General features: G+C 38.5%; 1 protein-coding gene across 8 annotated transcripts in view; it reads right to left on the bottom strand.

The window, feature by feature from the left end:
- Positions 1-22,859, bottom strand: part of FAM13B (family with sequence similarity 13 member B) — a 107,808-nt gene that overhangs the window by 20,462 nt on the left and 64,487 nt on the right. For all 8 annotated transcript variants that reach the window (XM_038009688.2, XM_008014593.3, XM_038009708.2 and 5 more), the window contains 5 exons: positions 18,562-18,603; positions 17,752-17,907; positions 15,545-15,677; positions 2,288-2,352; positions 32-80 (listed from right to left, as the gene is read on the bottom strand). In XM_038009688.2, the coding sequence (XP_037865616.1) occupies positions 32-80; positions 2,288-2,352; positions 15,545-15,677; positions 17,752-17,907; positions 18,562-18,603 (445 nt within the window). The remainder of the gene's footprint in view (positions 1-31; positions 81-2,287; positions 2,353-15,544; positions 15,678-17,751; positions 17,908-18,561; positions 18,604-22,859) is intronic.

Raw genomic sequence — 22,859 nt, 5'->3', positions numbered from 1 at the left:
TTTAAAGACTAAGATAAAAAATAGTTCTTACCAGAATCAAGTGTGACAATTTATCACTGTCAAATAACAAATATTCTTTCCTAAAAATACAAGTAAAGTTGTTAGTATATGAAGAATAAAAAGCCTACTATCATTATATATTTCTTACCTAGATTCCTCTACTCTACCACACAGTTAGCATTTACAATGTACGAGGAGAAAATGCCAACTGGACATATGCCCATTCTTTGGAGCCCTATATCTGAAAAATCACACAATACTGAAAAGATCCACAGAATCACTTCAGGTTTAGAAAAATCAAGTAACAATCCCCACTCCACCCCACAAACCACAGCAAAAAAGAAAAACCTTTATAAAATGAAAACTAAAATCCACAGTAAGTAGAAACCCAAAAGAATGTATAATGAAGATTTTATAAAATAAATGTTTTAACCAAATAAACAGCTCTATTCTCTCCATTCCTGAGACTTTCAAAGGAGACTTTATTTAAAAAAAAAAAAAAAAAGACACTATGTCTTTTACTTTAAACCTAACTGTATTCTATCACAAGGTTACTACTTCCAATCAAAGAAGGTTACTACTTCTAAACCTTTCCCTCCTCAAAACGTAACAGTAACATACTAAAAGGAAATTTAAAAAATTTCAGTCCACCTTTAATTTCCCCAGAAAAACTAACCCTTATTTAGAACAAGTGTTATAGCAAGCTGTCATAAGTGATCTGTACTTACTTTACCAGTCAAGAGAGCACCTGCTAATATACAGTAGATTATCAATATGCCTACTGGGGAAAAGTTCTTTTTCCCAAAGGCACTGTGGCAATTTACAATGACACATCAAGATGTCACTTCTAACTGGCCATAACAGAGTATGCACTCAGGAGACATGCCTTGATCTAAATATGGCAAGTCATTTTCTCATACAGATAATTACCTTATTCTTGCTGAGCATAAGAAATGAACTAAATGCTCTGATAAGCTTAAAGGCATTCCTTTGCTTAGAGTAGGAGCAAATGGTAGGATGAGTAAATACTACCTTAGCAACCTAAAAGACCTAATCACCTACATTTGAGAAACATGAATGTTAAACAAACAAAATGTAATCCACCTAACCAAGGTACTCTTTGGATCTAAAAACCAGTTTGCTAACTTATACACAGTTGAAGTTGAAGAGGAAAGAGCTTTTAAAAAAAAAAACAAAAAACAAAAAACAAAAACAAAACAACAACAACAGAAGAATCCTCACTAAATGGCTCCTTATTGTTCTACCAAATCCAGATGTCATCATTCTGGGAGTGCCTGTTAATGCTGTTAATCTTATATCTTCAGCCCATAGCTCCAATACTCCCTGGGCTGGAAGAGGATGATTCCTGCCTCCTGAAAGGAAGCACAAGGAACTGCTATAAGCAGGAAATCTGTGGACCTTCAGAGTATGGGGAGACTCCAGAGACATGGCTCCAAAGAATTTACTTACCCTTAAAGAATAGCCTTCCTACTTATAATTAAAAGAAACAATGGAATACAAATATGTCCTGGCCAACAGGCTGTCAGCAAATTAGTATGCTATCTGGGATCTCTCAATATTTACAATCTAGTCTGCAACTTCATTACTGAAGTATTTTCAGAATCTCAAGTCACCTTCCTAAGAAAGTTATACTTTCTGGCAGCATCTTGAAGACTGATGCAAAGGGTAACAAGAACCCAAATCTTATTCTGTGACGTAAAACATTCCAGAAAACTTCTACCCAAAGAGGCTATCTATTGAGACTCCACATTTAGCTGAAATACTCGTTGCCTCCAGTATTTCTCTACCATTATAGCCAGCCAAAGAGGTTAAAAAAGCACCAGCCGCCTAATAGTGTATTGAGACACACCAAGGATAAATTCAAAGAGGAAGAAAAACATCCTACACATATTTGTTGAATCAAATACAATATCTCTCAGTTAGTTATACACAGTTACAAGACCATGAATTAACTCACTGACAGGTATACTCAGAATATCAGTAAATTCCCAATTGTTCCACAATCAACTGAAAGATTTAAATGTCTCCAAAAAGGCTGTTTTTCCCTCTGAATGTTTTCCAAGTTACAACTACTGTCTATCTGAACCTGCACAAATCCAAATATTTATGGGTATTTAATATCCTTTATGTCTACCATTATAACAAGAAGGCTGTTTATCTAAACTATATGTTTATAATGGATATTCATCTAAAAAATTCACCTCAAAAATCTGTGAAGAGCTCCAATTCTCAAAATGACTAATTAGAAACAAGAAAAAATGCTTACCTCTCAAGGCAGCCATCTTCACTATGACCATGGTCACTGCATGGCTCTAACAATATACCTACAGACTGACAAAAAGAACACCACCATGTATTAATGGAGCTCCCAATACTCAGATATAAGAAGAAGTTGCCAATCTAAATTAGGATATTAAAATACAGATTAGTCAAACACCCCTAATTAGCTATCATTTATAATAGTCTGTAGTACTTAGCATCTCTTTTTACAGGGAGTAATTTATCTTCCCTCAAAACTTGGGTCATATGAAGTACAGCAGGTACTCTGCATTTCTCTCTGTTAGGTAATATGTATCACCACTACCATCCTTCTTCCTTAGAATTCTCTCCTCCAAAATGATGGTCTTCTGATCGTGCTTGTCACCTGCTGCTTGCTTTATTTCTCCCCGGCCACAAAGATAGAAGTCTGGTGACTTCTTGTAGATAGGAGTCATAGAGGAGTTCACCAGGTTCCTTTGTATATTTGAAGTAATAACTATTTTCCACAAAAATGTCCCCACATGAGAAAACACTCCATTTTCCAACGAGCTTAGTGACATCATCTCACCCCTATTCCTCTCAAACTAAAAACCTACCAAGTCTAATACAAATACCCAGAGAATTACTACAAAATATATGAACGTTTTGGTGTTTTTGACGATCACCTTTCAATTCAACAAAAGGTTCAATACTTCCTAGACTCTCTGATTCTTCTTTAGAAAGTACCACTTGTTCAGTTTTGTTTAGCATGAAAGAAGGTCCATAGGAATCTGCAAAAATGCTGTTAAAATACTAGTCCCTTTTCAAACTACACATCTATGAGGTTGTCTCATACGCTTCAACAAAACAATGTAACAGCAACAGACTAAATGCAGAAGCATATATGAGAATCCAGCTGTCTTCTGTAAGTCAAACAGGTATCAACAATATTTCTAGCTATGTAAAACAATGCCACTCCTCAAACTTAAAAAAATTTATGAAAACAGCTGTCTATTATGGAAAAGAGCAACCTTATGTTACCATAAATGAGTTTATGTTAAAGTAAATTAATGTTTTTTAAATTTCTCAGTTTTAATTCCTAATATGGCAAATCCTGATAGACATACCTATGTAAACAAAAGCTCTTTGGGATCTTCAACATCTTTAAGAGTATAAATAAGTCCCCGAGACCCAAAGTGTGAGAACCACTGATACACAAATCAGACGTCGGTAACCTTTATGATCAATAACAGGTGTCCCCAACCCCCGGACTGCACTGTTAGGAACCAGGCCACACAGCAGGAGGTGAGCAGCCAGGGGAGTGGGGAGTGAGCATTACGGCATGAGCTCCGCCTCCAGTCAGAGATTCTCAGACCGGATTCTCAGAGAGGTGCGAACCCTATTGTGAGCTGTGCATGCGAGGGATCTAGGTTGTGTGTTCCTTATGAGAATCTAACTAATGCTTTGATGATGTGAGGCAGAACAGTTTCATTACGAAACCCCAACCCCCTATCCACTGTCGGTAGAAAAAGTATCGTCCACAAAACCAGTCCCTGGTTCCAAAAAGGTTGGGGACCACTGCTCTAGAAGATAGCTTTACATTCTGAAGGTTTCTGGGCACATGAAATAACCATTACCCAGACCAAATATTTAATTTTTATTTACTTGAAAAAAAATTTTTTTTGAGACAGTCTCACTCTGTCATCCAGGTCAGAGTGCAGTGGTGCAATTTCAGCTCACTTTTTGAGCCGAATACAAAAATACAAAAATTGTTTTGTATTTTTAGTAGAGATGGGATTTCAGCATGTTGAATAGGGTAATTTTTTTGTAATTTTAGTAGAAGTGAGTTTCAGCATGTTGGCCAGGCTGGTCTCGAACTCCTGACCTCAAGTGATCCACCTGTCTTCAGCCTCCCAAAGTCCTGGGATTACAGGCATGAGCCACTGCACACAGTCAGACCCAATATTTAAAATGAACCTTGGGGCCAGGCACAGTGGCTCACACCTGTAATCCCAGCACTTGGGGAGGCTGTGGCAAACAAACCACTTGAGACCAGCCTGGCCAACATGGCAAAACCCCATCTCTACTAAAAATACAAAAATTAGCTGGGCATGGTAGCACACACCTGTAGTTTCAGCTACTTGGGAGACTGAGAGAGGAGAATTGCCTGAACTCAGGAAGCAGAGGCTGCAGTGAGTCAAGATTGTACCACTGCACTCCAGTCTGGGAGACAGTATAAGACTCTGTCACAAACAAACAAACAGGACGTTGGTATCTCACTCAAAAGAACCAAATTCAAGCCCTAGCTCTGCCTTTCTTGTCACAAATATGAGAATAACAATAATTTACTTGACTACCTTAGAGTTACCATAGAGAATGAAAAGAAACAGCTTATAAGGAAAACCATCTATATAGGCCAGGCACAGAGGCTCAAATCTCAACACTTTGGGAGGCCAAGGCAGGTGGATCACTCGAGGTCAGGAGTTCAAGACCAGCCTAGCCAACATGGTGAAATCCCGTCTACTAAAACACAAAAATTAGCCAGGTGCGGTAGTGTGTGCCTGTAATCCCAGCTACTCAGGAAGCTGAGGCATGAGAATCCCTTGAACCCAGTAGGGAGAAGGAGATTGCAGTGAGTGGAGACTGTGCCACTGCACTCCAGCCTGGGGAACAGAGCGAGACTCTGTTTCAAAAAAAATAAGATATATAAATAAAATAAAATATTAGCGGGCAAAATAACCCGTATCTTCTCCCCACCTCCTCCCATGTAACCTTCCACAAACATTAAGGTCTGCAAAGGAAGGCTAAGGTGCTCTGGTCTCAATTCAGGTAAGTTAGAGAGCTTTGGCAGTGGTGGTGGTTGTGGCAGCAGCAGTAGGCGTAGCAGATACAGCACAGTCATATTAGCAGTATCTTAGGAGCTATAGGGGATTACTGCCAAGAGTTAATTAAAACCTGACAGGCATTTCCAGTAATTCCTCTGGTCTCCATCCCTTCCTTAGGGGTCCATAATTGATGCACACACATCGCTTAAATCTGCATCTTCCCATCTCCACTCACTTACCTTTGGCTCAAGCATGCTAGTTACTTCTATTAAATAGGCTACATATTTCCACTCCATTCTGTACCTTTTATTTGCTGAACAAACACTCAATAAATTGCATATTGATATACTTCTGTCTAGCCTATTCTCTCTCTTCTACTGAATTAACACAATCAATACTGATGAGGTCTTAGACCAGTACAGGTCAAATTTATAGCCTTCTCTTCCTCTTGACTATCTGCTAGAGTTTATAAATACTTCTGGTCTCCACTTCTGAAAGCAGATAAAGCAGTTTCTCAGTGTTTGCAAGGTATGAATAATTCTAAGTTTTGAAGGGGCACCATCAATGAAGGTACCCTGAAATGAATGGATTTTACTGGTGATAAATCCAGGTATTTTGATGTGAGTTCTAATCAGGCTATTCAACTTCATACACTTTTTTTTTTTCACCTTCATACACTTTCAACTCCCAAAATATTGATTACTGTACAACTTATACCTATTCAAAATCTACAGTGAATAATCTCTCTGTATCAGATAAAACTCCTAAATATTTAGTACAGAATCTAGTACCACATTAAAAAAAAAATTCCAGCCTGGCACGGTGGCTCAAGCCTGTAATCCCAGCACTTTGGGAGGCCGAGACGGGCAGATCACGAGGTCAGGAGATCGAGACCATCCTGGCTAACACAGTGAGACCCTGTCTCTACTAAAAAATACAAAAAACTAGCGGGCGAGGTGGCAGGCGCCTGTAGTCCCAGCTACTCGGGAGGCTGAGGCAGGAGAATGGCGTAAACCTGGGAGGCGGAGCTTGCAGTGAGCTGAGATCCGGCCACTGCACTCCAGCCTGGGCGACAGAGCGAGACTCCGTCTCAAAAAAAAAAAAAAAAAAAAAAAATTCTATTTTGCAAAAACCTATTCGATAAACCTATCCAAAATATAGGCCAAGCATGGTGGCTCATGACTGTAATCCCAGCACTTTGGGAGGCCGAGGTGGGCAGATCACCTGAGGTCAGGCATTCAAGACCAGCCTGGCCAACATGGCAAAACCTCGTCTCTGCTAAAAATATAAAAATTAGCTGGGTGTGGTGGCGCATGCCTGTAATCCCAGCTATGTGGGAGGCTGAGGCAGGAGAATCGCTTGAACCAGGAGGCGGAGATTGCGGTGAGCCGAGACTGCACCACTGCCCTTCAACCTTTTGAGATGCTGTCCCAAAAAAAAAAAATATATATATATATATACACACACACACACATATACACACACACACACACACATATATATAAAGATATAGAGAGAGAAACTCTTAAAACAATAAGAAAACAATCCAATTAAAAAACGGGCAAAAGACCTGAATAAACACCTCACTAAAGAAGATAAACACATAGCATATGAAAAACTCATCATCGTATGTCATTAGGAAACTCAAAATTAAAACAAGATACCATTACACATCTATCAGAATGGCCAAAATCCAAAACACTAACACTACCAAATACTGGCAAGAATGCGGCACTGTCACTCATTACTGGTGAATGAATGAGAAACACACTGAACTGATTTGAAACAGCACTTTTATTACAAATGTATCCAGGCATTTAGTTTATAATAAAGGCGGCATTTCACATTGGTGGGAAAAAGATAAGATTATTCAAAAAATTAAGGTGTTGGGATATCTAGGTAAACATGTAGGAAAAACAGCTGAATTTGCTCTTCACATCTTACACCATGATAAATTCCAAATGGGTCAAATATTCAAATGTAGAAAACGAAACTATAGAAGCATTTTTTTTTTTAAAGAAGAAGAAAGTTAGTTTATAATCACAGAACAGGGAAGGCCTTCCCAACTACGGCATTAAAACCTAAAATCTAACAAAAGGAAAAAAAGATAAAGTTCAACACCATCAAAAATGACTTTAAATAGTCAAAAGACAAAAAACTGGAAACAAATATTTGTGACTGATCATAAGAAAGGAGGTAGTTTCTTAATAAATAAAAAATATGGCCAGGTGCACAGGCTCATGTCTGTAATCCCAGCCCTTGGAGAGGCCGAGGCGCGTGGATCACAAGGTCAGGAGTTCAAGACCAGCCTGGCCAAGATGGTGAATCCCGGTCTCTAGAAAAAATACAAAAATTAGCTGGGCGTGGTGGCAGGTGCCTGCAATCCTAGCTACTCGGGAGGCTGAGGCAGAGAATTGCTTGAACCCAAGAGGCAGTGGTTGCAGTGGGCCAAGATCACGCCACTGCACTCCAGCCTGGGCCACAAGTAAGACTCCGTCTCAAAAAAAAGAAAAAAAAGGTACAAACCAAAAAGGAAAAATACCAACAACCCAACAGAAAAATGTGGATGTGGACAATTGGAAACAGAAAAGATGAGACCCATCATGGTGGCTCACACCTGTAATTCCAGTACTTTCAGAGGCTGAAGTGGGAGAAATGTTTGAAGCCAGGAGTTCAAGACCAGCCCAGGCAACAAAGTGAGACTCCTTCTCTACAAAAAAATTAAAAATTAGCCGGGTGTGATGGCATGCACCTGTAGTCACAACTGCTTGGTAAGGTGAGGTGGGAGAATTGCTTGAGCCTAGGAGGCTGAGAATGCAGTGAGCTGTGATCATGCCACTGCACTGCAGCCTGGGTGACCAAAGTAAGACCCTGTCTCAAAAATAGAATTAAAAGACTTAACAATTCTATAAAAACGTCAATGTAGGCTGGGTGTGGTGGCTCATACCTGTAATCCCAGCACTTTGGGAGGCTGAGGTGGGCAGATCACAAAGTCAGGAGCTCGAGACCAGCCTGATCAACATGGTGAAACCCGTCTCTACTAAAAATGCAAGAATTAGCCGGGGGTGGTGGCGTGTGCCAATAATCCCAGCTACTTGGGAGGCTGAGGCAGGAGAATCACTTGAACCCGGGAGGCAGAGGTTGCAGTGAGCCGAGATCACGCCATTGCACTCCAGCCTGGGCGACAGAGCGAGACTCCGTCTCAAAAAAAAAAAAAAGAAAGAAAGTCACAATATAAGTTTCTACTAGAAAAAAAAAGTACAAAAATTAGCTAGGTGTGGTGGCACACACTTGTAATCCCGGCTACTTGGGAGGCTGAGGCATGAGACTCTCTTGAACCCGGGAGGTAGAGGATGCAGCGAGCCGAGATCATGGCCACTGTACTTTAGCCTGGGCGACAGAGTAAGACTCTGTCTCAAAAAAAAAAAAAGATTCCTTAGGATTAATTTCAGCCTGGCTAACCAATACATTGTGGGATTGTGGTTTATGTAGCAACTAGTACTCCTAAGTTTATGTGATCAGCTTTGAAATGTTAAAAAGCAATTTGGTTTCCTTACACTGCAAGTCAATTTCAGAGGAAAAAAAACTCCAACATTATCTTTTATATCTAAAATCTTGATCTCCTTACAATAATATTCTAGCCCAGGGGTTAGCAAACTACAGCATACTAGACAAATCCACCCTGTGGCCAGTTTTTGCATGGTCTTTCGGCTAAGAAGGGTTTCTATGTTTTAAATGATTGGGGGTAGGAGGGAGAATCAAAAGAATAATGATATTCTGTGAAGTGAAAATGACAAGAAATTCAATTTTAGTGTCCATAAATTAAATTTTATTGGAACACAGCCATGCTCATTTCTTACGGTTTTTTCTGACTGCTTTCATGCTACAATAGCAGAGTTAAGTAGTTGTTGCAGAGACTATATACCCACAATGCCTAAAATATTTACTGTCTGGGCCTTTACACAAAAGGTTTGCTGACTCCTACTCTATCTAGCCTTACACTTTCCTAGACACAAGTTACTTTCTATCAAAGCCACTTGAATCATGCCACGCCACAATACACTTGAAACTCGTACATCCTGTCCAACTAATATTCCCCTCTTCTGCAACTTCTTCACCTTACTGTCACCACTTGAAAACTTCATTCTAAATTTCTAATCCACTCAACATGTACTCTGTACCCTGGCTAACTATTTCAAAGCTAATTTGTCAATGCCTTTACCAATGTGGTCTAGTTTATGACCAGCTTTCTGTCCTCCAGACAGCAGATGCTACAAGAAAATGTGTCACTTAACATACCTTCCTAGTTGGCTCACTACAAATTCATGTCATCAAACTTCAGCTAGACTACTCCACTGGTTCTCAAATATCTGGTGACTCAGTTCTATCTGATTTCTCTCCACAGAGACTCTTGCAAAACTTTACCTATTTCTTCAGATCCAAACCCAATTCCTGACTCCTCACCCTCTGCAAATGCATTTCATTTTAAAATGGTCAAAGCCATCTGAATTAAGTCCCCAAAACACCTCTCACTTAACAAATATTCTATATATCCCCTTTTACTGAAGATTAAAAGTAGCTTTTCCTATTTAGGAACAGTCACTCAACTTGCACGCTGAATCACCCTCTTTCCACTTCTCACTCCCAATCCCCTCTATGCAGTGTTCTCCTAACTACCCTGGGTTTTTTTTTCTTTCTGACATTTTTCAGTCTCTCCCTATCTAGTGACTGATTCCTACTGACATGCTCAAATCTCCATCCTGTATCAAGAAAGCAGAAGCGGGGGGGCGGGGGGCAATATCTCTTCCACAACCAGACTGCTCAACTCTTCTCTTTCCTTTTTTTTTTTGAGACAGAGTCTTGCTCTCTTGCCCAAGCTGGAGTGCGGTGGCATGATCTGCTGGGTTCACGCCATCCTCCTGCCTCAGCCTCCTAAGATTAGCTGGGACTATAGGCGCCTGCCACCACGCCTGGCTAATTTTTTGTATTCTTAGTAGAGACGGGGTTTCACCATGTTAGCCAGGATGGTCTCCATCTCCTGACTTCGTGATCCGCCCGCCTCGGCCTCCCAAAGTGCTGGGATTACAGGCATGAGCCACTGCTCCCGGCCTTCTCTTCCTTTTAATTTCAAAGCAAAACTTGTCCAAAAGGCATTCCACACACTGCAGCTTCTACCTACTCACCTGATACTCATTCTCAACCATGAAATCCTCTACCTACCAAAGCTCCTCTTTCTTTATCAATAATTTCTATCACTAAATCCAATAAATTTTAATTGGAATTTTTTGCTTAAATTATTTAATTATAAATGAGAGAAACTGTTGGAAACCTAAATATAAGAACATATGAAGAAAAGTAAAATCATCCATAATCTATCAGCCAGAAGGCCACTGTGAATATTCTGACTTGGCCTTTTGATTGTGTGCCACACACACACGCAGTGCATGCACACAAAGAAATTGGGACTGCATTAGCTTTAGTAATCTACACTTGGTTTTTTTTTTTTCTTCTAAATAACTTTACTTCACAACTATTACCCAGACCTTTAAAATAATTTTAAATGACTCAACAATATCCTAGTATATGGATATACTATGATTTATCTAATCATTTTCCATTTAGGACTTTTTGTGTTTCCCATTTTTTTTTCCTGCAAATAAACCCCCAATAAGAATTCTAATAGAAAAATCTTTGCATACACCCCTGATTTGTATGTATTTCCTTAGGACAGTCTTGGATTTTGAAATTTCTGGATCAAAGGTTTAAGGTCTTTTGTTCTTACTGTTAATGTGTTTTCCAGGAAGTTTACAGCAATTTATACTTCCCATGTCTATTTGAGACCACTTATCTTAACTTACCCTCACCAGCATTAAATGTATTGTTCCTGGGTATTCTTAAATTTTTTGTTCAACAGCAAAGGCAAAGGAAAAAAAAGCCATTTCATTAGACTTTTAACCCCCCTAGTAAGCAAATAAAATTAAACTTACTCTTCTTATTTTTGTACCTTTGCCTCCCACCACCTTTTTTCTCCTTTTACCTCTCTATTTTGACCAACTTTCAGACTCAGGAAAAAATCCCATCCTCTTTGACATTCCCAACTGCTATGGTCATGGCTGCTTTTTTTTCCTCCAAAGTGCTAGAATACAGAGGTTCCCCTAGGGTTTCTTCAATCCCCATTTATTCTCTTATTCAAGTCACTGCATTCACTCACAGACAAAATGAGCCCCCACCACAGCTCAAGACCTAAACATCTGCTTCATATAAACCACCTTGATATTCCAGTTCTGCAACACTGACCTCTTTTCCAGTCTCTTAGTGTCTGTATTTCTTACCCCAGTTTGCACCTAAATTTAATCATTTTCACCTTTGGAATTTTCTCTATTTTTCCTTCCTTCCCTAGGGCTCACAGTTCAGATTTTTTTTTTTTTTTTTTTTTTTTTTTTTTAAGACAGGGTCTTACTCTTTTGCCCAGGCTGGAGTGCAGTGGCATAATCTCGGCTAACTGCAACCCCTCTTCCCGAGTTCAAGAAATTCTCCTGCCTCAGCCTCCCAAGTAGCTGGGACTACAAGCATGTGCCACCACACCCAGCTAATTTTTGTATTTTTTGGTAGAGATGAGGTTTCACCATGTTGGCCAGGCTGGTCTCAAACTCCTGACCTCAGGTGATCAGCCCACCTTGGCCTCCCAAAGTGCTGGGATTACAGGCGTGAGCCACCATGCCTGGTTAACTTTTATTTTTTATAGAGAGGGGTTGCACCATGTTGCCCAGGCTGGTCTTGAACTCCTGGGGCTCAAGCAATCCACCTGCCTCAGCCTCCCAAAGTGCTAGGATTACAGGTGTAAGCCACTGTGCCCAGCCTGATACACCAATTTCATTCAACAAATTATTTACCAAGTTGCTTACAAGCTTACTATGTGCCAGATGCTATTCTGGCATGCAGATCACTTGAGGTCAGGAGATCGAGACCAGCCTGGCCAACACTGTGAAACTCCATCTCTACTAAAAATACAAAAATTAGCCTGGCTTGGTGGCGCATGCCTGTAATCCCAGCTACCTGGGAGGCTGAGGCAGGAGAATGGCTTGAACCCAGGGGACAGAGGCTGTACTGTGCCGAGACTATGCCACCGCACTCCTGCCTGGGCAACAAAGGAAGACCCCATCTCGGGGAAAAAAAAAGTGGGGAGGAAAGGGAAGCAGGGACAAAGGACAAAAAGTTCACAGACTAGAGTAGGTAGGTAAGTGGGAGGGCCTGCCACAAACACAGAGTGATGAGGAGATTTGGCAAAATTGAGGAAATACCTGCAAGACTAGGTAAGAATGTAAGCTAAGGAGATATCCACAAATAAGCAATCCAGACAGGACTTAAGATTTAGCTGTCTCAATCCTGACTATCACAGCCAATATTCCGTAGTGCCTACAGCTGTATTTTGATACCTAGATGGCACTAGAAGGTTTTAGGAAGAGAAGTGTCATTATCTAATTTTCCTCTTAAAAGGATCATTGTGGTTCTCTGTTGAGAACACACCATCAAGAAACAAAGATGAGATCAATTAGGAGGCAATATTAATCCAGGTGACATGATGGCAGTTTGGACCTGCAGGGTGGCAACAGAAACAGTAAAAAGTGGTCAGACTTCTCTTCTGAAGTAAGTCATAAAACCTTTGGCTGGGCGCGGTGGCTCACGCCTGTAATCCCAGCACTTTGGGAGGCCATGGCAGGCAGGTCACCTGAGGTCAGGAGCTCGAGACCAGCCTGGCCAACATAGTGAAACTCTGTCTCAACTAAAAATACAAAAAATTAGCCTGGCATGGTGGCAGGCGTCTGTAATCCCAGCTACTCGGGAGGCTGAGACAGGAGAATTGCTTGTACACGAGAGGTAGAGGTTGCGGTGAGCTGAGATTACGCCACTGCTGCAGCCTGGGCAAGAAGAGCAAAACTGCATCTCAAAACAAACAAACAAACAAAAAAAAACCAAAAAACTCTTCATTCCAGAAGTAGCTACCTTATACCTGGAGGAAAGGAATGCCCTTATCTCTGAATACACAGGGACACAGAAAAGAATCTCAACAAACAAGCCCTTGGTTAATCAGCCGCCCTCCATTTATCATCCTCTTTGTCTAATTATTCATCCACACCACTGTCCACTTTTCATCAAACCAAAGCATTAAAATACACACGTGTGTCTGTTTCTTTGGGTCTTGATTTCTGAAGGTGTTCATGTCATGTAAAACTTACATTAAATAAATGTGTACACTTTTCTCTTATTAATGTCTTCTGTTACAGGTGCCTCAGCTATGAACCTAATGACAGGTAAGGAAAGAAATCTTTCCTACTCAACAGATGCTTGGTAAAGATACACCAGTGGAAATGCTGGGTGCCTAGTTGGATACAGCAATCTAAAATTCCAAAACACGTCTGGACTGGAGATACAAATTTGGGAATCAGTAGCATATAGATGGTAGTTAGAGCCATTAGGCTAAACAAGATTACTGAGGAAGTGAATAAAAATAAGCAATCTGAGAAAAGGGCCCTGGGCCATTCCAAATTTAAGAGATTCAGAAGAGGAAGAGCAATCAGCAGAGGGGAATGAGAGAACAGCCAGTATAGCGGGGGAAAAAAAAAAAAAAAAAGAAAGTGAGCTATCCTGAATGCCAAGTGAAAAAAGTATATCAAGGTAGTGGGAGTAATTAATTGAATCAAACTTTGCTATTAGGTCAAATTCAACAGACATCACTGGTGACTTGCAAAAGCTATTTCAGAGGAATGAATGATCAGAGGAAAGGATAGCTGCAGTGAATTTAGGAGAAAATTGGAGGAAAAGAGTTAAGGAAAAGAGACACAGACAATTCTTCCAGCAATTCTATTTATAAAGGGAAGCAGAGAAATCAGGGTGTATGGAGCTAGAATGGGATGGGGGGAGTCAAGAGAGGGATTTTTCTGAACTTGGAAGAAATAACAGTATAAATGTTTTAAACTCATGGGAATGACTAGGTAGACAGGCAGAAATTGATAATCCAGTGATACTGAACAAAGGCAGAATACAAAGCCTAAGTCTTCTTACTCTAAATTCCTCTTAAGCCCTACCTAATTTAGTGTATGGTTTAGAATGAAAATATACTGAGGAAACCCACCTTATCTATTAATTTAGCATCTTATTTTTAAAAGTAGTATCAAAATTACATTTTGAGTATCTTAGAAAGATGCTGCTTTTTACATTTAATGGCAATTATATTAAAAAAAAGTTAACACTAACAAATGTGACAGTGACAATAATTTAGTCATTATTACAACAATGTTCCTGGGTTTTTGCTAATCAAGAAAGGATGCCAACAGTGGGGATTCAGAACACGCCACATCAAATTATTACTCTTTGGCATAAGGATTATTTTTAGTTTATTATTTTCAGAAATAGCAAACACAGGATAATACAGAGAAGTCACCCTTTTATAAAAGGAATTTTCACCTGTAGTAGAAATCTCCGTTTCTACGGGTGTCTCCTCTCTGTACGAGCAAAAGAAATATGACTTTAAATCACTAAAAACTATCAATCTTCAGGGCAAAGATTAACTTTGCTTACAGTGATTTTCCTGGTCATCTCACTACAACTAGGTCTCCCTAACACCCTTTTTTCCTTTGTTTCAGGACATGATGGTATTTAAGCCACCTCTGAGAGATTTACTCACTTCCCCCGAGTATCTCCCATGTGTATATGAGGGATACATGTCTTAAAACTTGTTTTTCTCTTGTTAACCTGTATTTTGTTGCAGAGGTCTATCCCATCCTAAGAACTGTATGAGAATATTATATGTTCTCCCCTATACCATGTTCTTCAGCAAAACTCCTAAGAAATACAGAAGCTGTCTTAAAAATAACAAAAGTCAACCATAATACCACCTAGCTACCTCGGCGGACAACATAATTTCTTTCTAGGAAAATAATTTAAAATAAGTTGAAATTTTTTTTTAGTTTGTTTTTGTTTTTGTTTTTGTTTGTTTTTTTGAGATGGAGTCTCACTCTGTCGCCCAGGCTAGAGTGCAATGGCACAATCTTGGCTCACGGCAAGCTCTGCCTCCTGGGTTCACACCTTTCTCCTGCCTCAGCCTCCCGGGTAGCCTACCACCACGCTCCCCTAATATTTTTGTATTTTTAGTAGAGATGGGGTTTCACCGTGTTAGCCAGGATGGTCTCAATCTCCTGACCTTGTGATCTGCCCGCCTTGGCCTCCCAAAGTGCTGGGATTACAGGCGTGAGCCGTCAGTGACACCCAGTCAATAAGTTGTATTATACTTCTCTACCCAATCTTGTTTCCTAAACTCTGAGAGAATGTATATTCTTGGGGATTTATAATTGAGACAATTAAGTCTATCAGCAAAATACTGAACTAAAACTTCTGGCATCAAAGAAACACATGAAGCAATCAAAGTTGTATATCTAACACATATTTTTTACATTCCTTACCTGGTTATTTTCTTCATTCTCAAATACACAATCTTGCTGCATAACTTCATTGTCTAAATTAGTGCTAGCCACAGGTTCTGAACAGTCTCTGTTACTTTCACTGGCATTAATAATACCATCAGCAATATCAACCCTAGGGATGAAGTTTAAAAATTAGATCAGGCCAAATGTTGAGTGTGTAATGCCTTTACTTTAAAATAAGTAAATATGAATAACGATCTGAAACTTTTACTTGTTAAAGAAAATGTGAACTTTTCACAAAAATCCATACTTTTGTCTTGCTAAATCAGATTATTAAATCTGCTACATTTTTGTCTCCTTGGGATGTTGTGAGGGACCTTGTTATCCCCTCTAAAAAATGTTCATAAGCGAATAAATGGCTTTTAAAATAATTTATGTTCCAAAGTAATCATTTCCCTTGTAAATGCACACTCTCACATAATGACACATCTGTCCTGATCAAATACAAGTCCAGTACTAGTCCAGTACAAGTCCAACACCTTGATCAAGTAAAACAGAAATAGTTTCCTACTGCAGAGTTGTCATCTTACACAGTTTAGAATATCCAAAACACTGCTACAGTTTTTGTTTCCAAAGATGATACCACTACCCTCAATAGAACATGTGTTCCCCAGTGGTGAAAATAAGACTATCATCTGAGTAATGGGTATAGATTTGCAGAATCCCTAGCTAAGCTAAGGACAAACTCCAAGAAATCTGCTTACGTCCTTTGAAACATTTTCCCATTATTTCTAACTTTTAGATACTGATTTTTTCCTTCATATTCTGCCCAAATACTCCCAATAGATCCAGTTGTATACATGCTTTTTTTTCTTTTTCAATTTTTCTATTTTTCCTCTCTTTCCCTCTCCCGCCTTTTCCCAGTTGTACACATTCTAATCATGCCTTCAAAGTACACAAACCAAGGCCATCAAATACAGCTGCACTGCCTAGCAGTGTTATCCATGGTGCTTGCAATTGTACTATATGGTATTCCAAAAATAAACATTTCCACCACTGGTACTCACATCAATTTATATTTTTCATTTTATATTTGATAGCTATTCTAGTTAGCCCTTTTTAAAACTGTCTTTAAAAAAAAAAAAAAATCACTCCCCAATAATCTTTTTTTTTCCTTTACCTTCCTACAAATCTTCTAGATTTGGGTACATCTTTCTCATCTGTCCCCCTGCAAAAAACTGATACATGAAAAACATGAAATCACTGCACCATGGTCTCTGAGGGAGGCACACAGGTATCCTGAAGTATAGGACTGAAGTAACAGAAAACAAAGAGAGGCTTTCCTTCATTTAAAGGTAACAGGTCAGATGAAGAGTGGAGCAACATCACGCATTACAAGTACTTTTAACTAATACATATTTAAATACAGGTTGAGTATTCCTTGTCGGAAACGGTTGGGACCAAAAGTGTTTCAGATTTGGTTTTTGTTTGTTTGTTTTCAGATTTTGGAATATTGCCAGTTAACAAGCAACCAGCTCATAAATTATTTTAAAAGCCATTCATTTGCTTATGAAAATTTTCAGAGAGCGTAACAACAAAGTCCCTCACAACATCCCAAAGAGAGGTGCCAGACTGGCATTCCTAATCTGAAAATCCCAAATCAAAAATGCTCAAATGAGCATTTCTTCTGAGTATCATGTCAGTGCTCAAAGTTTTGGATTTGGGAGCATGTCAGATTTTGGATTTTTCCATTAGGGATGTTCAACCTGTATTAAGAGCTAACCTAACAAAAGCATAAGGAGGGGATAGGCTGGTGGCAAGGGATAACTATTTAAATAGAAAGGATGATTCTGCCCACCATTTCACTCAATGATTATATGTACAATAGTGATATCAATCTGCTGCCCCAGCAACTGTCTGTCTAGATCACTCTCTTGCACAGTCTAATTTTTTAAAGTTATTTTTCATACAACATAATTCCTAAAGGTAAGCTTGTTACTTCATTCGATGTTCAGGGAAGAAAAAAAAAAAACCTGTGTTGAACTTAATAAACATACATTATGAAAAAAATTATGAGATACTCAGTGTTAATTATGGATGTATATACAAGTATATATACAAACTCACTTTTCACAATGACTTTCAGAAATCTCCAAAAAAGATGAGATCCTGTTATTTAAGTAGAATTAGTTTTAAGATAAAACAATTTTATAACATTTAATAAACAACAACAAAATATTTCTTACTGGTTATTAGATCCTTCCCCATCACAATGAATACTTTCTGCTTCGTTATTACACACCACACTTCGCTGTTGTAAATTCTTAAGATCATGATCTATGCTGCTCTGCAGATCAAAAAGGTGCTGTTCCACAGCTGCTCTAATTGTTCTTTCTAAAATACTACAAAACATAATACATTTTAGTAAGAAGCAGTCACTCTAACTGGGTATCTGGTGACACAGACATAAATGCTAAAACCTATGACCAGTAAAACTATTATGGTACTTAAATGGGTAAACCGAAGTGTAAAAAGAAATACATAAAAGGAATACATGATACTGGCTTAAGTTTTAAAAGTGAAATTTACCCAAACAATCATATACAAATCAACCATAATGTCACTATTATTACTGAGATGGGAATGATCAGTTGTCCCTATAATTCACTCCTCACTATACAGAAAACCACTCATTAAGGCTTTTCAAAGCTATTCTTATAAAGCAAAATAATCTACTAACAGCTAAACAAAAGAAACTATGAGTATTGCTCACACTTTTTATGTAAAGTCTACTTTTTAAAAACATATTCTATGAATATTTTTCAGTTATTTCAGAGGATTCAAAAGAATCATCTGAAGAAAGTTCATCTTTATTTTGTATATTAATGCAATGGGTTTCTTCTTCATTTGTTCCTATCACAGTACATAAAAAACTAGTTTACTGCCTGTGTACAGTCTTTCCTCTAAAGTCAGCACAATAAATACATTATTTTCATTTCTACAGCTTAGTAGTATCTTAAAATCTTAAAAATGTCTTCTATAAATACACTACTTACTCTGTAGACGCTGGTAGGATGCTGATGGGAGATATATGGGTGCTGTAATCAAAGAAAGGAATTAGCTATAAAAACGTTCAATAATCAGTACTACAAAATGTGCTGAATCTGCCACATTTGCACTACCTTGACACAACCAGGAGAGCACATACTAAGTGTTGTATTCTTGGTTACGTATCAAGTTGGAAATATTTTCTAAATCTGGTTGGTAAAGCTTTCAAATATTAACCAAAGAAAATAAATTTGGAAAAACGTATCACTAACAAGACCAAAATTTAAAAGTTAGAATTCATTATGAGCTAGGAGCATTACACGCATTTATCTCTCATTTAATAACTTTCAGTACCCGAGGAGTTATAATTATTTCCCCCTTTCCACAAAAGTGAAGCTCAAAGATGTTAATTAACTTGGCCAAATGCATATGGCCCTGGGTTGGGTACCCCAAAGACCCTGCTATTAACAAAGATGCTCTACTGTCTTCTATAACAGAAAAGTGACTAAAAACAAAAATACACACACCACAGCACGAGCACCTCTCACAGAAGATGAATCTAATTTTCTAAATAAACTATTTTTCACACAAAAAGACCCCCAAATATATATACTTGTGGTGGTGAGAGTGGGACAACTACTTTCTCTGGTGCTCAGTTGGAGAAAAACTGATCGATTTCCAAAACTGGAGGGAAAATTAGTTGTACTGGATTTAAGTGAACAGTAGTATTAGCTGTTCATGAATACAGGTAATTTTTAAAAGATCATTTATCAGATAAAAGATAAGGTATGTTTAAATGGCACTGTGTGCCTAAGCACATCATCACAGTCAATACTTAGCCATAGGGAGGAGTGACCCTGCCTTCTTGACCTGAACACCACATCTGTAGCTACCTTGTCATTTTTTAAATGGAAATTAGTTTTATGAAGATCCTCCAAAATGTGGCAATACAATCTCTAACCAACATGCAGAACAAACGATATCAAGTTAGTATTGTCAGGATCCACTGCAGGAAACCAAATGAGTATCATTTACCCTGAGCAATCTTCATGTCTCTCAGTAGCAAAGTGAACAAATGCTTTATCAGACAACAGTAAGCCCTCTTGGTCTGACACACATAACCCCTCCTATGTATAAAAATATTTTTGTTAACTGCCACTATCATGCTAGTGTCCAATGAATTATTTTTAGTTCTAAAGGCCTTCATGCTGATCGTCTCCAGGGAAGTGTTTACCAATATTCATACTTAAAGATTTTTCTGGCTAGGTGTAGTGGCTCATGCCTGTAATCCCAGCACTTTGGGAGACCAAAGCTGGAGGTTCACTTGAAACCAGGAGTTCAAGACCAGCCTGGGCAACATAGTGAGATCCCATCTCTACAAAAAAATTTAAAACTCAGCCAGGCATGATGATGGCGCATGCCTGTAGTCCTAGCTACTTGGAAGGCTGAGGCAGGAGGATCACTTGAGCCCAGGGAAGTTGCAGTGAGCTGTGATTGTGCCACTGCACTCCTGCCTGGGTGACAGAAAGACATCCTGTCTCAAAAAAAAGAAAGAAAAATAAAACAACTAGTTTTTTGGAACTTCATTTCTGAAATCCAAAAAAGCTGGGGAGAAAAACCCCAAAACATGGCACAAAGAAGAGTGTAGCCATCATCGGTTTATTTCTAGTAGTTTCCTGTGAGCTAAAAGTTAAATACTTATTGACTTCTGTAGATAAAAACAGAAAGTAAAAAGATAAATAAGGCCTTCCCTAAAGAGTCTTAACGTCAACTAGGATATTAGATCTTTTTCTGATATTTTGCTCTAATAAACTATTGCTTATATTTTTACATTTTGGTTATCAGCTGTTATTAAATTATAAAAATTAAATCTTTATGTAGTGCAATCTGTTTTATTTTCCTTGGTAATATTTGCAATCTCTACTAAACTTAGATGATTCCTTGCCCATTGAAAAATATTCATTTTATTTTTAATATCTAATTATAAACCACTGACAATGTGGCATATTGAATGGTGTGGGGAACTATAAATTGAACACTCTTAACCATTTAATTTGTGATCTCTGGTGAGCTTTTGTTGTATCTTACACCAAATTCTGAAGAAGCTCTCTAATTCCCAACTACTTACTTCATCAGTCTGTTACTAAAGTTTTATATGTTTTAATTCTTGGTAGGGCTTATATCTTCTCTGTTCTTTCTCAGATTTGCCCTTGTTAGTCATCTGCTCATTTTCCCAGAGGAATTTTCTCACCCTTTTTTGTCAGATTAGATTATCAATAAAATGCTAGTAGGTAAATGGATACAAGATATTTCATAAAGAATTAACCAAAAAGAAAAATAATCAACCTAACTAGGTATACAAGTTTAAAATAAGGATTATAGAGTCAAGTGCCAATGGCTCATGCCTCAAGTCCCAGCTACTCAGGAGGCTGAGTCAGGAGGATCACTTGAGCCCAGGAGTTTGAGGCCAGCCTGAGCAACATAGCAAGACCCCCATCTCAAAAAAAATAAACAAGGATTAGAATAAAATTTATATTTCTGCTGATGTCAATATTGATAAAGGCTATGAAACTGACATGCATGTTGCTAGTGGGAAGGTTAACAAGTAAAAAATTTCTTACAGAAATCTATTTAGTAATGCATTTCAAAGAGCTCTAAAAATGTGTATGCACTTTGACTCAGAAAGTCTGAGACTCTATCAAAAAGGGTTTATCAAATCTACCACAATCCATCGTACAAAAGCGGAGGATGGATTTTATACCATAAAGTATTCTCTGTACCATTTTTCCAATATTATAAAAATTCTCAAAAATACAGAAAAGTGAAAATAAACTGTGTAAGAACACCTACAGCCCCAACATTTAGAGTCTATAATTAACATTTTACTATATTTGCAGAATTATAAGAAAGAAATATCAGCAAATGAATATATAAAATGGACCAGGATACATACAATGGACCATTGTGAAATCATTGGTGCTCATTAAGATTAGAAAATACCAGAAATTGTTTTTATATGTGCAAGCATGAACAATGTGTGCAACTATGTATCAAAATAGCTCCATTTAATAATGTGTTTTTACAACTATAAACAAAGGCAAAATATACTAAGCCAGAATTTGGGAGCTCTCTTATGGAGATGCTCTAGAGCATCTCTAGAGCAGGGATGTCATCCATGGACCACTTGTATCAGAATCTGCTGAAGTGACAGTGTTATTTTGTTGGAGATCTGTACTTTATCCCAAACCTCAAATACCATAAAGCCAAAGTAAATAAAATAGTATGGTACCCAAACAAAAAAATAGGCAGACAGAAAAAAACAATCATCATACACACTTGATTTAGAACAAAAGGTGGTATACAGAAAGCAGGGAAATGGCAGTGTTTTCAAACATGAATGCTGATACAATTTGGTATCCATATGGAAGTTAACTCAGCCCTGACCTCACACATGAGAGAGAAAATCAATTCTGGGTAGATTGTAGATCTAAACATGAAAGGTAAAATAATAAAGCTATAAGAAGATAATGTGGAAATGTTTATTTAGGAAAAGATTTCTTAAACATGACACAAAAAGCATTAACCACAGAAGGAAAAGAGTGATAAATTTGATTAAAACTAGAAACTTTTTTTTGAGTCAGGGTCTCACTTTGTCACCCAGGCTAGAGTGCAGTGGCACAAACAAAGCTCACTATAGCCTCCATCTCCCCGTCTCAAGGGATTCTCCTGCTTCAGTTGGCCAAGTAGGTGGGACTACAGGCACATGCCTAGCTAACTTTTGTATTTTTTGTAGAGGCAGGGTTTGCCCCAGCTGGTCTCAAACTCCAGAGCTCAAGTGATCCTCCTACCTCAGCCTCCCTAAGTGCTAGGATTACAGGTATGAGCCATCATGCTCAGCCAGGAACTATTTTTTATATAATGAAAAATAATAAAATTTTAAAAACCTATTTTTAGTATAATATATATTTTTTAAGTCTCCTGACAAAAAAAAAAAAAAAAAAAAAAAGGCCAGGCGCAGTGGCTCATGCCTGTAATCCCAGCACTTTGGGAGGCCGAGGGGGGCAGATCACCTGAGGTTGGGAGTTCGAGGCCAGCCTGACGAACATGGAGAAACCCCATCTCTACCAAAAATACAAAAATTAGCCGGGCGTGGTGGCACATGCCTGTAATCCCAGCTACTCGGAAGGCTGAAGCAGGGGAATCACTTGAACCCGGGAGGAAGAGGTTGTGGTGAGTCAAGATCATGCCATTGCACTCCAGCCTGGGCAACGAGAGCAAAATTCCGTCTCAAAAAAAAAAAAAAAAG

This window comes from Chlorocebus sabaeus, chromosome 23 (genome assembly GCF_047675955.1).
Source record: "Chlorocebus sabaeus isolate Y175 chromosome 23, mChlSab1.0.hap1, whole genome shotgun sequence".
Taxonomy (NCBI): Eukaryota; Metazoa; Chordata; class Mammalia; order Primates; family Cercopithecidae; genus Chlorocebus; species Chlorocebus sabaeus.
Note: the sequence above shows the minus strand (reverse complement) of the source record. Positions and strands in the feature narration are given on the sequence as shown.